The sequence below is a fragment of the Stegostoma tigrinum genome, chromosome 4 (genome assembly GCF_030684315.1).
Source record: "Stegostoma tigrinum isolate sSteTig4 chromosome 4, sSteTig4.hap1, whole genome shotgun sequence".
In the NCBI taxonomy this organism is placed as follows: domain Eukaryota; kingdom Metazoa; phylum Chordata; class Chondrichthyes; order Orectolobiformes; family Stegostomatidae; genus Stegostoma; species Stegostoma tigrinum.
The window spans coordinates 8068377-8083050 of NC_081357.1; the positions used below are offsets into that span (position 1 = coordinate 8068377).

Below are 14674 nucleotides of genomic sequence, written 5' to 3' on the forward strand. Positions count from 1 at the left end.
ATCATAGAAAAGTGCAAAAGTTCAGAAAAAATGTGTAAGTGATAAGCTTGGAGAGTTTTGAAACTTGAGATTATTTCCCTGCCCTAAAAGGAGTGAAATGGGACAGGTTATTGTTTGCAAATGGCACCTGGCTCTAGATCAGTTGTTGATTTTTAAATCTAAGATTTTCGGATTTTTGTTCGGTACAGATATTCAAGGCAGAACAATCTCAAGGGGACTGAATGCCAACCTTCTGTTCCTATACTTCATTATTGGATGACTGTAATTGTACATTCCCTGGTGCTAAATAAGTCCTTTAAAACATGTGTTCTAATTGAACCCCAGGTACTCATTCCATCCTGGATAAGAATGTGGTAATGGACACGAATCAGCTACAAGAGAGAGGTCCATTCCTGTTGTGGACTGTCACAGTGATGGATGCTGTTGTCTTGTTCATCAAGGGTAACGTGTGGCCTGTCATTCAATCTCTCTCAGAACATGTAAGTACTTTTATTTGTCCTCCAGTCACTTTTCCCCTTCAACTCCTTGAGAGCTGTGGTTCCAAAGACACAGCCACCTTTTGACACACAAGTTGACTGTGCTTAATGTTTGAATGTGGACATTGATGAGTTGTGGCTTTTCTGCATATTCAGCTGCTGATCTTTCTGCTTTCCTCACCCCTATCCCCTCACATATTGAGGAGCCCATTGTCTTGACCTTCTGATGCCGATCCAACTTGGATCTCTCCAGACCTGTGTGTTGTCATTTGTGAGCTGCCATTTGGTGGCACCACTTACCATTCACGTGGAAGTGAATCTAAATTATTAATTGAAGAAGATTCTCCAGAACATTTCAGCTTTTTCTATAGCGGTGAAACCACTGTGGCTGAGTTGGGATAGGCACCAATTAATGTCATATAGTTGAGGAAAGTTTTAGATTCTGTGCTGCTAGGTACCTGTGAATGGCAAATTGTAGCCCCAGTGCAATGTTACCGGTTTAGTTGCTGTCCTTTCACCCTTTGTAGAATTTATGGAAGTCAGAAGTCATGGTTGAATGATCGTAGTGGCCTCTGTGGTTGAATAATTCGCAACACAATGTCTTGTCAAGAATGGCCATTTGGGAGAGTTGCTGGAGCATCGGGTAGGAAGGCTAATGCAAATGAAGCCTCAAAAGGCCTGTTAGCTTTCAAAGAAAGAGAAAACTGAAGGATATGTGAAATTTCCTTGAAGCTGCCAAAAAAAATTTAGTTTTGAATTCATAATATGAACAGAAACTCCCAGAACTATTCAAGTCAGGCAGTCTCTGTAGAAAGATTAACTGTATTTCTTGTTCTATTGAAACTGCTTCAGAGCAGAACTGAGAAGCTGAGATAATAAAGTGTGAAGCTGGATGAACTCAGCAGGCCAAGCAGCATCTCAGGAGCACAAAAGCTGACGTTTCGGGCCTAGACCCTTCATCAGAGAGGGGGAATGGGGTGAGGGTTCTGGATTAAATAGGGAGAGAGGGGGAGGCGGACCGAAGATGGAGAGAAAAGAAGATAGATGGAGAGGAGAGTATGGGTGGGGAGGTAGGGAGGGGATAGGTCAGTCCAGGGAAGACGGACAGGTCAAGGAGGTGGGATGAGGTTAGTAGGTAGGAAATGGAGGTGCGGCTTGGGGTGGGAGCAAGGGATGGGTGAGAGGAAGAACCGGTTAGGGAGGCAGAGACAGGTTGGACTGGTTTTGGGATGCAGTGGGTGGGGGGGGAAGAGCTGGGCTGGTTGTGTGGTGCAGTGGGGGGAGGGGACGAACTGGGCTGGTTTTGGGATGCGGTGGGGGAAGGGGAGATATTGAAGCTGGTGAAGTCCACGTTGATACCATTGGGCTGCAGGGTTCCCAAGCGGAATATGAGTTGCTGTTCCTGCACCCTTTGGGTGGCATCATTGTGGCACTGCAGGAGGCCCATGATGGACATGTCATCTAAAGAATGGGAGGGGGGAGTTGAAATGGTTTGCGACTAGGAGGTGCAGTTGTTTATTGTGAACTGAGTGGAGGTGTTCTGCAAAGCGGTCCCCAAGCCTCCGCTTGGTTTCCCCAATGTAGAGGAAGTCACACCGGGTACAATGGATACAGTATACCACATTGGCAGATGTGCAGGTGAACCTCTGCTTAATATGGAAAGTCCTCTTGGGGCCTGGGATGGGGTTAGGGAGGAGGTGTGGGGGCAAGTGTAGCATTTCCTGTGGTTGCAGGGGAAGGTGCCGGGTGTGGTGGGGTTGGAGGGCAGCGTGGAGCGAACAAGGGAGTCACGGAGAGAGTGGTCTCTCCGGAAAGCAGATAAGAGTGGGGATGGAAAAATGTCTTGGGTGGTGGGGTCGGATTGTAGATGGCGGAAGTGTCGGAGGATGATGCGTTGTATCCGGAGGTTGGTGGGGTGGTGTGTGAGAACGAGGGGGATCCTCTTTGGGCGGTTGTGTGTGTTCATCCAGCTACACACTTTGGTATCAGAGCAGAACTAGACAATTTAGCTCATTGAGTCTGCTGTACTGTTTGCTGAGATCTTGGCTGACCTGTTAATCCTCAATTCCACTTTTGTGTCTTTTTCTCATAACCCTTGATTCCTTTACAGATTAAAATTTTTAACAAAAACAAATTGCTGGAGAAACTCAGCAGGTCTGGTAACATCCTTTTTTTTGCCCCTTATTTAGTATATTTGGAGTGCGATGAGTGCCTTCTACCATGAAGGCCGTTGCAAAGTATTTATACAATCCCTTTGCCATTTCCTGGTTTCCCCATTTATTATTTCCATTGTCATTCTATAAGAGATCTCCATTCACTGCAGCCTGTCTCTTCCTTTTTAGGCACTTAATGAAGCTCCCTGCTGCCTTTCTCGAAACACCTTGCAAGCACCCTACTTGCTGAGTATTTCTGGCGTTTTAATTTCAACATTTTCAAGCGTCCGCAGGAGTTTGGTTGATTGCTTTGAGGCTTTTTTGTGTGTTTCTATTTAACGTAGATTTTTGCAGCACTAGACTGAGAGAGACTAAGCAGACGAGTGAAGTGGGAATCGGAGATAATGGGAACTGCAGATGCTAGAGAATTCCAAGATAATAAAATGTGAGGCTGGATGAACACAGCAGGCCAAGCAGCATCTCAGGAGCACAAAAGCTGACGTTTTGGGCCTAGACCCTTCATCAGAGAGGGGGATGGGGAGAGGGAACTGGAATAAATAGGGATAGAGGGGGAGGCGGACCGAAGATGGAGAGTAAAGAAGATAGGTGGAGAGAGTATAGGTGGAGAGGTAGGGAGGGGATAGGTCAGTCCAGGGAAGACTGACAGGTCAAGGAGGTGGGATGAGGTTAGTAGGTAGATGGGGGTGCGGCTTGGGGTGGGAGCAAGGGATGGGTGAGAGGAAGAACCGGTTAGGGAGGCAGAGACAGGTTGGACTGGTTTTGGGATGCAGTGGGTGGGGGGGAAGAGCTGGGCTGGTTGTGTGGTGCAGTGGGGGGAGGGGACGAACTGGGCTGGTTTAGGGACGCAGTTAGGGAAGGGGAGATTTTGAAACTGGTGAAGTCCACATTGATACCATTAGGCTGCAGGGTTCCCAGGCGGAATATGAGTTGCTGTTCCTGCAACCTTTGGGTGGCATCGTTGTGGCACTGCAGGAGGCCCATGATGGACATGTCATCTAGAGAATGGGAGGGGGAGTGGAAATGGTTTGCGACTGGGAGGTGCAGTTCTTTGTTGTGAACCGAGCAGAGGTGTTCTGCAAAGCGGTCCCCAAGCCTCCGCTTGGTTTCCCCAATGTAGAGGAAGCCACACCGGGTACAGTGGATGCAGTATACCACATTGGCAGATGTGCAGGTGAACCTCTGCTTAATGTGGAAAGTCCTCTTGGGGCCTGGGATAGGGGTGAGGGAGGAGGTGTGGGGGCAAGTGTAGCATTTCCTGCGGTTGCAGGGGAAGGTGGTGGGGTTGGAGGGCATTGTGGAGCGAGTGTGAAGTGGGAATCGAGCGGATTAAACTGGCTGTCGCGAAGTTGGAGTGCCGAGAGGTGGCGCTGTTTGGGGAGGGAGTCACACTGACCAAGGGGGAAGTGGTAAAGGAAGTCCGCCGTCCGTGTGAGCGCGCGCCGTTGAGTGTCCGGGGACCGGTAGCGCGCCTCGTTTTTGTGTTGACGTGTTCGAGCGGCGGTTGTTGGCCGTTCGCCAACATGGGGCCGAGGTCCTGACATCGGCTTAGGCCTCGCTGCCCGACCTCAACCACAACGCGCACCCCGCCCCCTCCCCACCCCCAGCACCGCTTCAATACCGGTCAAAGTTCACCCCTTTCCCCGGTCCGCCATGGTCTTGGAGCAGGAGTCGCCGCCTCATGAGTTGCAACCACCGGCGTCCGTGTCCGCAGCTGCTGCGGTTATGTACTCTTCTGTGGTGGGCCGGATCGGCCAGGTCAGCCTGTCTGTGTCTGTGTGTTGAGGGGTGTGGGGGGGTTGGCTGCGCGGGTTCACAACGGAGGAAGTGTTAGGTGAATGGGTCAGCTCACCTGTCTCTGCTTGGCCAAGGCTTCAGAGTTTCATGCTGTCAGTCTCCAACTTGTACCATCTGCCCACTTACCCTGTGTAATTGGATCATCAGTTTGTTTAGACAGGCGTGGCATAGTGGTGTTACTGGATCAGCATTTGGAGTAAGGGACATTTAAATTGTCATCATGCAGTAGACGAGGAATAGAAGCAGTGACCGCAAAACTTCCAGATTGTTGGAACAGAGTCGAAGATTGTTATATTTTTAATAAATGGTTTGTTCATGTTCTTTAAGGAATAAAATTCCTTGTGTGGCCTTGTGTCATCCAGACTCAGTAATGTGGTTGATTTTAAACTGCTTTTTGAAACGGCCTCATAAGCCAAACAGTTTCAGGGCAATTGGCGATGGACTTTAAGTCCTACTACAGCCAGTGACACCCACATCCAAGCAACAAAGAGAAGTTGTTCGGCTAAACTAGAACAGAAAACACGTTGTGGGTCCATCCCCATAAAGATGCAAGATAATTGATCACCTCTACCTTCCAAAAGCGGTTAGTATTTGGTAACAAATACTGATCTTGTAGATGACATCCACATGCTGTAAATGATTTAAATGAAAGTAAATTTGAACTTGATACTGCCATGCATGTGACTAGTATTGATAACTTTGGCTTCATGAATATCACATCTGCAATCTGGGTGTAAATACATCAGAGCTAACTTTAAATACAGTCCCAACCATGTGAGAGAGAAAATAACAAATTTGTCCAAAAATTGTTTTATAATTGGAAGTTACTTGCACTTGCTCTAGATACAGCAGCCCTTTAGTTTTATAACTCTCATTTTTTGTTCTTGTTCCCACAATGGCTTTTTGCCTTTCTGCCTCTGACTGCCTCCACCCTCATGTATTCCTTTTACCTCTGTTAACAAAAATCAAATGGTTCGCTAATAGTCTTTCGGGAAGGTAACTGCCGTCCTTACCTGGCCTGATCTATGTGTGGCTCCAGAGCTACAGAAATGTGGTGGCTTTCCCCTGGGCAGTTATGGATGGGAAATAAATGCTGGCCTAGTCACTGATATTCGCATCCAGTGAATGATTTGAAAAAAAACTTACTTCATTCCACAGTTGGCGACTGTGCCATCAGCCCTCTAAGGACTTTTGGTTTGGAATTATTTCCAGAAATCTCTCAGCCTGAAAGAACCTTTCTAAAAACTGTGTTTTGACCAAGCGTTTAATCATTTGTCCCAATAGCATCTTTGCTATCAGGTTTTTTATGATTGCATTCCTCCGATGTGCCTTCAGATATTGCCTATTAAAGGTGCTATATAACAATACAAGTTACATAAGGACAACCAAGTATACAATCCATTCTGTGGCTCAAAACATTTAACTTTCTACAAGTGTCAAAGTAACGACACAATAATTATGTATGGAACAATGTAATTTTTATGGTAGTTAATTCATATGTGTTTGTCCTTTGGTTGCAGATGAAACCCCTTTTTAAAGTGTGTTTAATGCTGATGCATAGTTACTGAAGTAAAATAGTAGATCTCGAATAGAAATTGTTTTGTAATTGAATAACTAGCTTGACATCTTGAGAAAGCATCAAATATCAGCTATGGAGTGTGCTGCAAGAGTGTAGTGTAGTCAGGCAGGGTAAGGATTTGTTTCCAGGAAGAGGATCTTGATGGTTTTCTTGAACTTGACAGCTTTTGAATATGTCGGAGGACAGACATGCACATGTACGATACATTAATGAATTTTATAATTTTGAATGTAGTGTAATCTATTAGGGGGTGGCAATGGCATCCATTGGAACTGATCTGGTAATTTAAAATCAAAAAGGTTCAAAAATTCTCTTGAGACATGGGTTCAAATCCCACAGTGGCAACTGAGGAAATTTTGGATTGATTAAAAATTAGGAATAAAATGTCAATTTAATAGTGACTGCCAGTTGTCGTAAAAACTAATGCGATCTACTGATGGCCTTCATGGAAGAAGGTCTACCATCCTTACCTGCTTCGGTTTTCATGTGCCTCCAGACTCTTAACTGCCCTTTAGGCAATTAGGGATGAGCAACAAATGACACCCACATCTCATGAGCCTAGATAGAATATATATATATAAACAATATTCGGGCAGGAGACCAGATCTTGGTGAAAGAGGTGGAAATTCTGTCTCTTTGGCCTTGAGAGCTGAGGTACTGTTGCTATTGGTGTCATTAGTAGATTAAAATTGGTGATGCTTGAGAGGGCAGGATTACAGCCGCACAGATATGAGGGTGGTGTGGAGAGCTGGGGTGGAGTGGGGCTATGAATGGCTTTGAATGAGGATGGATAATGACTTTGAAGTTTGAATTGTCACTAAACCTGTTACTGTTGTACACCAGTGATAGGTATGACTGGTGATTTTTATCAGTTTTGACACATATTACATTGAACTGTGTATGCAAGTGAAATATGTGCATACACATTGATACGCAGCTTTATACAGGCAGCACTAAATTTATTTGCATTTCTTGCCACGTTATACATGTCTGTGACCTGGATTATAATGTAGTGCACCGTCAGGCTAGTTTATTTTTCCATTAGGCTGTTTTGTTGGCTGATGCCTTGCGATCAGCCATTGAGGCAGAGAAGTGCAGTCAAATGGTAATTCCTGTTTTGAGTAGCTCATGGTTACAATTTGGAAATGGCTGAGGTGCATCATGTATGCTCATTTGAGTATTTATTTGGAAAACATTAGGACCCATAACAAGACCTCAATTCATATTTCTCAGACTCAGCTTTGAATGTTTTTTGGAGTGTCTTGATCTGAATATCAAAGTATACTGAGTTTCTAAGTTTGAGTAATTAGTGTAGAGTGCAATGGAACTTTGTAGTTTTAGTATTTTCTTACACTTGCCTTCCACATTGATCAATTGAATGTCAGTCCAGTAATGGTGACCGCTAAGCAGCCATTAATTGTCGTCAAAATCAATCTGTTTGACAAATGTTATATTCTTTAGGGAAGGACATTTGTGGTAGTGGTTTGGGGTGGGATGCTTTTTGGAGGGTCGGTGGTGACCTAATGGTTCAAATGGCCTCTTTCTGCACTATAGGGATTCTGAGGTTCTGGATGTTCTATGTTGTACAACAGTAATGTAGCCTGAGTAATCTGTTAAGCTTTTATTCACTGGTTTACATATGTCCCCTAAACCTGTTGATTTGGGCTTGCTTAAGTTTAGTTCAACCAAGCTCAAGATTTGTTCATGTCAGTCAGCAAACTGACAGGAGAATGATACAGTATCTGATATACCCTTTAGACCTGGTTAAGATCCTGGTCCTGTTAAATTTAAACGGTATGCACCTTCGGTTTGCTCCATGTGTTCAATACAATAGCTGTGTTTATTAAACTGCCGTGTATTAAAATAATCTTGCTGTAATGTGAGAAGCGAAACCAGTATTTAACTGATTTCAAATCTCTCTCTCTCTCACTCTCTCTCTCTCTCTCTCTCTCTCTCTCTCTCTCTACAACAAGTTATAGCTCAAACTCAATAGTTGAGTAGAACATGTCTGCAGTGCTAGTGATGGCCCTCTCTAATCGCTTCAAACAGATAGTTAATCTGGGGTTGCTGCATTATGTATTATTAATGCCTGAGAAAGTTGATGTCATTTGTTTCAGATTGATATTCGTCTGATATTAGTTGGAATTTTGCTATAGTTGCTGTGTGACTTGCTAGCAGTGTTATTCACCACCTATTTTGGAATCACAACAGCATCTGATATTTTTAATGGCGAGAACCTGGGCTTTCCCAAATTCTCTGGGGGTGATTTTGATTCTAATTCTATCTGTTTTCCTGTTTGAGGGTGAGTGGCTTTGATCATAACGTTTTCCAAAATTTGGAACAAATTTGCTTAGTGTTAGACTGTCTGACAAGATTTATATATTGTGAAGAGTCTGTTTTGCCCTCCTACCCTAAGATGCTTGCTGTGCAAGAACATTTGATGTGTATATTTTTGGAAGTTCAGTTTGTAAATGTGTTCCAAAAAGACAAGTTCCTTTTTTAAAAAATCTGGATAATTTTACTGAGTCTTAGCATTTAAGGAATTCACATTCTTTTTACGGCAATAGGAGAAGGAACTGGTGAAGTCCCTGTCATAACAACGAATTGCTTGAAAAATTAATATTTGATTGTCTGTCATTTGTGTGTCTTAATGAATTTATCATGAAGACCTCCATCCCTGTGCATTACAAGCTGCAAGTGCCTTTATTATGTCCATGATTTTGACTCTTTCATTTTTCTGCATTTGAAAAGGGCAGTGATTTATCTGTTCATTGTTTAAAGCATACAATAACTTTAGATAAGTAGAATATTAAGAAGTTTGTTATGTAGACTGGAGAAAATTCTGTTCAACATGGAGTAAGTTAATAATTGCATGATCTGTGATAGAGTGCCATATTTTGGAGTGAACTTAATTGATGTATGTTCTACCTAGTCATCTGTTAGAAGTGATACCAAGTTTGATTCTTTAGTCCCTTGTAGACAATGCCTCTACTGTTAACCCATTTTTTTCTATGTCAGCTAGTTGAAAATTTGAAAATAATTTTGTTGAAGTGAAACAATTTCTGAGAAGTGTCTAGGCCCAAAACATCAGCCTTCCTGCTCCTCAAATGCTGCTTGGCCTGCTGTGCTCATCTAGCTCTACACCTTGTTATCTCTGTAAATCCTCATCCAGTTTTCTCCTAATGTCACGAGTTTCACTATTAATTTAGTTGCACATTTCAGCGTCTGTTGGAATCTCTAATATAAAATGATAACCTAGTTGTGAGATTGAGTCAGTATTTCATTTTTAAAAACCATAAAGGGATGAAGCATTTTAACTGAATTTTATATGTGACATTCCTTTTTTGATCTTGTTTCTAAGTAACTTGCAATCTTTTGCAATCTCAGAGAGAGTTAGTGTATGTTAGCCACTTCCTGTGTTTACTGAGTTGAGGTTACCTCCTTTTTGCAAGAGCTGACTTCTGTTTCAGTGTTGCCTTGAGGCATATGTCCATGGGAAAGTTGGCATTCCATTAATTGAACAATGAAAAAGAATCCAAGTTACCAGCCTGTTGAAACATAAAGGGCACTGTACTGCAGTAACTGCCTGTAGCTATCAATGATGCGTATTGGGGAAATATATTTACAAGCATTCATATAAGTGTTATTTCAGTGCTTTCTCAATTGTTGCCTCTTGTATTCCATTATTGGACTGAACTCCCTAGTTTCATAATCCCACATGTAGGCATGATCTATAGCATGATTTGTTTTGTTGCATCTTTTACATAACCACCTTAAGGTGCTTTATGGTTGAATGAAGAAATGGGTAATAGGAGTACATTGCTCTGTGCAAGTAACAAGCAATCCTTTTTTAAGGAATATTATTTTCCTCATTCACAGCTCATTTCCTCTTTGCCTGAAGAAATGAGACCAGGTCCTGATTTCCATGGAGTTCCCTGGGAGCCCATCTTGATGACTTCTATTATAGGAATCGTTACTTTTGTCGTCTTTTTATGGAGAACCTGCCTTTCCGTAAGTAAGATTGATTTGCATTTTTCATAAATTCAGATTGCTTTCTTCAGAGTTGATGGGTGTTAATAATGAAGTTATCTGGGGCAGACGATTAAGTGGAATGTTTACTTCTTGGAGCATAATGATATGCGACATGAGCACGAGTAGGCCATTTGGCCCAGCAATCTGTCCCACCATTCAGTAAGATTGTGGCTGAACACCTTAGGCCTCAGCGCCTATTTCACGCTAGTCCTCAATTCTCCAATATTTCAAAAATCTGTTTACTTCCTCATTAATTTCTTGTCGTGATCTATCTTGCACAACTTTCTGGGCAGCCAATTCCATATATTGACTACTCTCTGGAATAAAAAATCTTTTGAATCTCAGTTTTTAAATGAATGTCCCCTTTATTGTGTAACTTGTATCCCCTAGTTTGCGATTCCATCACTTGTGTAAACATCTCAACATCTATCATGTCAGGCCCTCAGAATCTTCTATGTTTCTTCTGAACTCTAATGAACAAAAGCCTAAACTGTTTAGCTACTCTTGTTATGTCATTTCCTTCGTCCCAGGAATGTGTATAGTGATTCTCTGAACTGCCAAAACCAGTAATATTTTCTTAAATATGGGGACAAAATCTACATGTGTATTCCAAGTGTGGCTTCACCAACATTCTGTAGAGTTACAGAGTCATATAGCATGGAAACAGGGCCTTTGGTCCAACTTGTCCATGCCAACCAAGTTTCCCAAACTAAACTAGTCTCATTTGACTATGTTTGGCTCATATCACACTCAACTTTCCTACTCGTGTACCTGTTCAGATGTCTCTTAAATGTTGTAACTGTGCCTGCATCCACCACTTCCTCTGGCAGTTCATTCCCTGTATGAACCACTGTCTGTGTGACAAAATTCCCCCCTTTCGGTCCTTTCAAATCTTTCTCCTCTCACTTCTAAACTATGCTAGTTTTGAACCGTCCTACCCTAGGGAAAAGTCTTTGGCTATTCATCTTATTTGTGCCCCTCGTGCTATTAGAAACATAAAAATAAGAAGTAGGAGCAGGAGTAAGCCAACTGGCCCCTCAAGCCTGTTCCACCATTCAATAAGATCATGGCTGATCTTTCTGTGGACTCAGCTCCACTTACCAGCCTGCTCACCATGACCCTTAATTCTTCTACTGATCATAAACCTATCTATCGTTGCCTTAAGAACATCCAATGAGCTAGCCTTAACTGGTTCATTGGGCAGGGAATTCCACAGGCTCACAAATCTTTGTCCTAAGTCTGCTTCCTTCTACTTTGATGCTATACTCCTTAATTCTAGTTTTACCTGCCAGTAGAAACAACCTCCCTGCTTCTATACTATGTATTCCCCTCATTATTTTATATGTTTCTATAAGATACCCCTTGTTCTTCTAAAATCCTCGATCTCAACCTCCTATTCGCCAGTGAAAAAAGTCCCAGCCTATCCACCCTCTCTTCAGATCTCAAATTCTGCAGTCCTGGTAACATTCTTCTAAATCATTTCTGCACCCTCTTCGATTTAATGATATACTTCCTATAGCAAGGAGACCAGAACTGTATACCACACTCCAAAAGTGACCTCGTGTACAACCGCAACATGATATCTTTACTCAAAGGTCTGACCAATGAAGGCAAGTGTGCCAAACACTGCCTTTACCATTTTATCTACCTGTGGTTTAACTTGCAACGAACTATGTACCTGAACACCTAGTTCACTCTGTTCTCATAAATAAACTCCTTCATCTACCATTAGATTTTACTCATGAGTTCTATAGACAAATGTCAGCCTTAATCTAAATTAAACCCCAAACCCTATTATATCCGATCCAAAAATTATCAATAGGAACATGACACAATTATGTTGGTGACATCTGGATGCAACAAGCAGAATGCCCTTTGTGCTCCATTATTCTCTACACATCAGTTATTCTAAAGTAATAATGTGACTTCACACAAATAAATCCCCTCCAATTTAACAGTTGTAAACCAGAAGTAGAAAGAAATATGTAAGCTTTACTGTTGCTTTTTCAAAGTTTATTGCTGTACACAAAGAACACATCAGCTTCCTTGCATTGTAAAGATCCAAGCTCATAAAACATCTAGAATAAATAAAAACTTATCTTAATACCAGACCAATTACATACATCGTCAAAAATCAAGATTTCACAGAACTGTAATTTGACAGTCACAAAATATTTGGGAAAGTGACGACAAGCATGATCAAAAAAGGCAAATTTAAAGGAAAAGAGAGGCGTTGAGAGACAGGACGGTATCACTGAGACTGCAGCCCTGATCCTTACAACACCTTGACAAACCATCTGCAAATCTGAAGATGGTTTGTTTTTTCCAACTTTGTTTTCTGTCCTTTGATCAATTTTCTACCGATGGCCATATATTCCTCCCTTATCTACTGCAATAATCTTTTTTTGTGGCCCATCATCAGCTCGCTTTTCAGAACATAAATATACGACTGCATTTAGTTTTCCCCTTATCCACTCAGCTCATTTCGTCCTCAGGTAACTTTAACTAGATTGTTTTCCAGAAAATCACTTGTCTATGTCTAATTATACCATGATTGTTTTTAAGCTGTCATTCCTACTCTCACTGATGCTTTAAAAAAATGTTTATATCCCCTTGAGATAGAAAGACATTACTAACATCAGGGAAGCAATGGCCTTGTGGTATTACTGCTAGGCTATTCATCCAGAGACCCAAGTAACGTTCAGGTGACCTAGGTTTGTATCCTGCCATGGCAGAAGGTAGAATTTAAAAATTATAACAGTATTTCTCAGTTTTTAAACACCAAGCAATAAATTTCAGAGTTCCTTTTCCCTTCTTAGTTACTTGCTGCACCTGCATGCTAAGTTTTTGTGTTTCATGCTCAAGAACACCCTCAACTCTGTCCATTTAAACAACAATCTGCCTTTTGATTCTTCCTACTGGAGTGGATGACCTCACACTTTCCTTTTAATATACTCTTTGTGCCAAGTTTTGCCTACTCACTCAACCTATTTATATCCTCTTGGAGATTCTTAATATCCTCATTACAATGTGTCCTTCCACCTATTTTGAATTAGTAACAAATTTGAATACATTTGACTCTGCCCCTCCAAATTATTAGCGCACAAAATAAATGAGGCCTTGTCACGCTCCACTGGTTTTTGTCTTCCTAACTGGAGAGAGTTATTGTTCCCTACTCTGCTTTATGCTTGTTAGCCAGTCATCAGTCCATGCTAATACATGACCCTCAATACCATGAGCTTCCATTTGAGAAGTCACCTTTTATGTGGTGCCTTATCAAATGACTTTGGAAAACCAAATACACTTGGTTCTGCTTGTTATATCTGCAGAAAACTTGAATAAATCTGTCTCAAATGATTTCCTGTTCAAAAAACAACATTGTTTTAATTTGTTAAGCTTTTCTAAATGTTGTATTGTTTCATGCTTAATAACGGCAACTTTACTCAGTTAGGCTAACTGTCCTGAAGTATCCTGCTTTCTGCAACCCTCCCTCCTTCCCACCTTGAACAGAAAGCACCACATTCACAGTTTTCCAATCCACTGGAACCCTCCCCGAATCCAGAGAGTTTTAGAATATATCAGCCCCTGCCTGAACGATCTTTGCAACCATTTCCTTTAAAATCCTTTGATGTAGACTATTAGGTCTTGGTGATTTGTCTGCCTTTAGTCCCATAAGATTGTCCAATACTTTGTCCCTCTTGTAAGAGACTTGCTCATGTTGTTCTATATTTCCTCTAATAGACACACCTGGCTTATCCTTTATCTTTAGCATGTTTGCTGTGTCCTCATTGTGATGGCAAGTATTGGTTTGAATTAGAACATGAACAGTACAGCACAGTACAGGCCCTTTGGCCTGTGATGTTGTGCTGACCTGTTATCCCACTCTAAGTTCAAACTACCCTACATTTTACTATTGCCTCTGTGCGTATCCAAGAGTCGCTTAAATGTCCCTCATGTATCTGACTCCACCACCACTGCTGGCAGTGCATTTGACGCGCTCACCTCTCTCTGTGTAAGGAACCGACCTCTGACATTTCTACTATACATTCGTCCAATCACCTTAAAATTATGCCACCTCGTAATAGTTGTTTCCACCTCAGGCAAATGTCTCTGGGTATCCACTCTATCTATGCCTCTCATCATCTTTTACACCTCTGTCAAGTCACCTGTCATCCTTCTTTGGTCTAATGAGAAAACCCCTAGTTCCCTCAGCCTTTCCTCATAAAACCTGCCCTCCAGTCCTGGCAGCATCCTGGTAAATCTCCTTGGCACCCTCCTGTATACAGCTTCCACATCCTTTCTATAATGAGGCAACTAGTACTGAACATAATATTCCAAGTGTGACCTAACCAGGGTTTTATAGAGCTGCAGCATAACCTCGCAGCTCTTAAACTCCATTCCCCTGCCAGTGAAATCCAACACGCCATACACCTTCTTAACAACTCTAACAACTTGAGTAGGAACTTCGAGGGATCTGTGGACGTGGACCACGAGATCCCTCTGTTCCTCCGCGCTGCCAAGAATCCTGCCATTAACCCTGTATTCTGCATTCAAATTTGAATTGTTCAAATTATCTTCCATTTTCCTGTTACCCATTATTAATTCTCTAGCTACATCCT

The 14674-nt window shown here is 42.1% G+C and overlaps 1 protein-coding gene across 2 annotated transcripts in view; it reads left to right on the top strand.

The window, feature by feature from the left end:
• Positions 1-14674, top strand: part of mia3 (MIA SH3 domain ER export factor 3) — a 104505-nt gene that overhangs the window by 25875 nt on the left and 63956 nt on the right. For both annotated transcript variants that reach the window (XM_059645128.1, XM_048530831.2), the window contains exons 6-7: positions 325-479; positions 9903-10034. In XM_059645128.1, coding sequence (XP_059501111.1) covers positions 325-479; positions 9903-10034 — 287 coding nt within the window. The remainder of the gene's footprint in view (positions 1-324; positions 480-9902; positions 10035-14674) is intronic.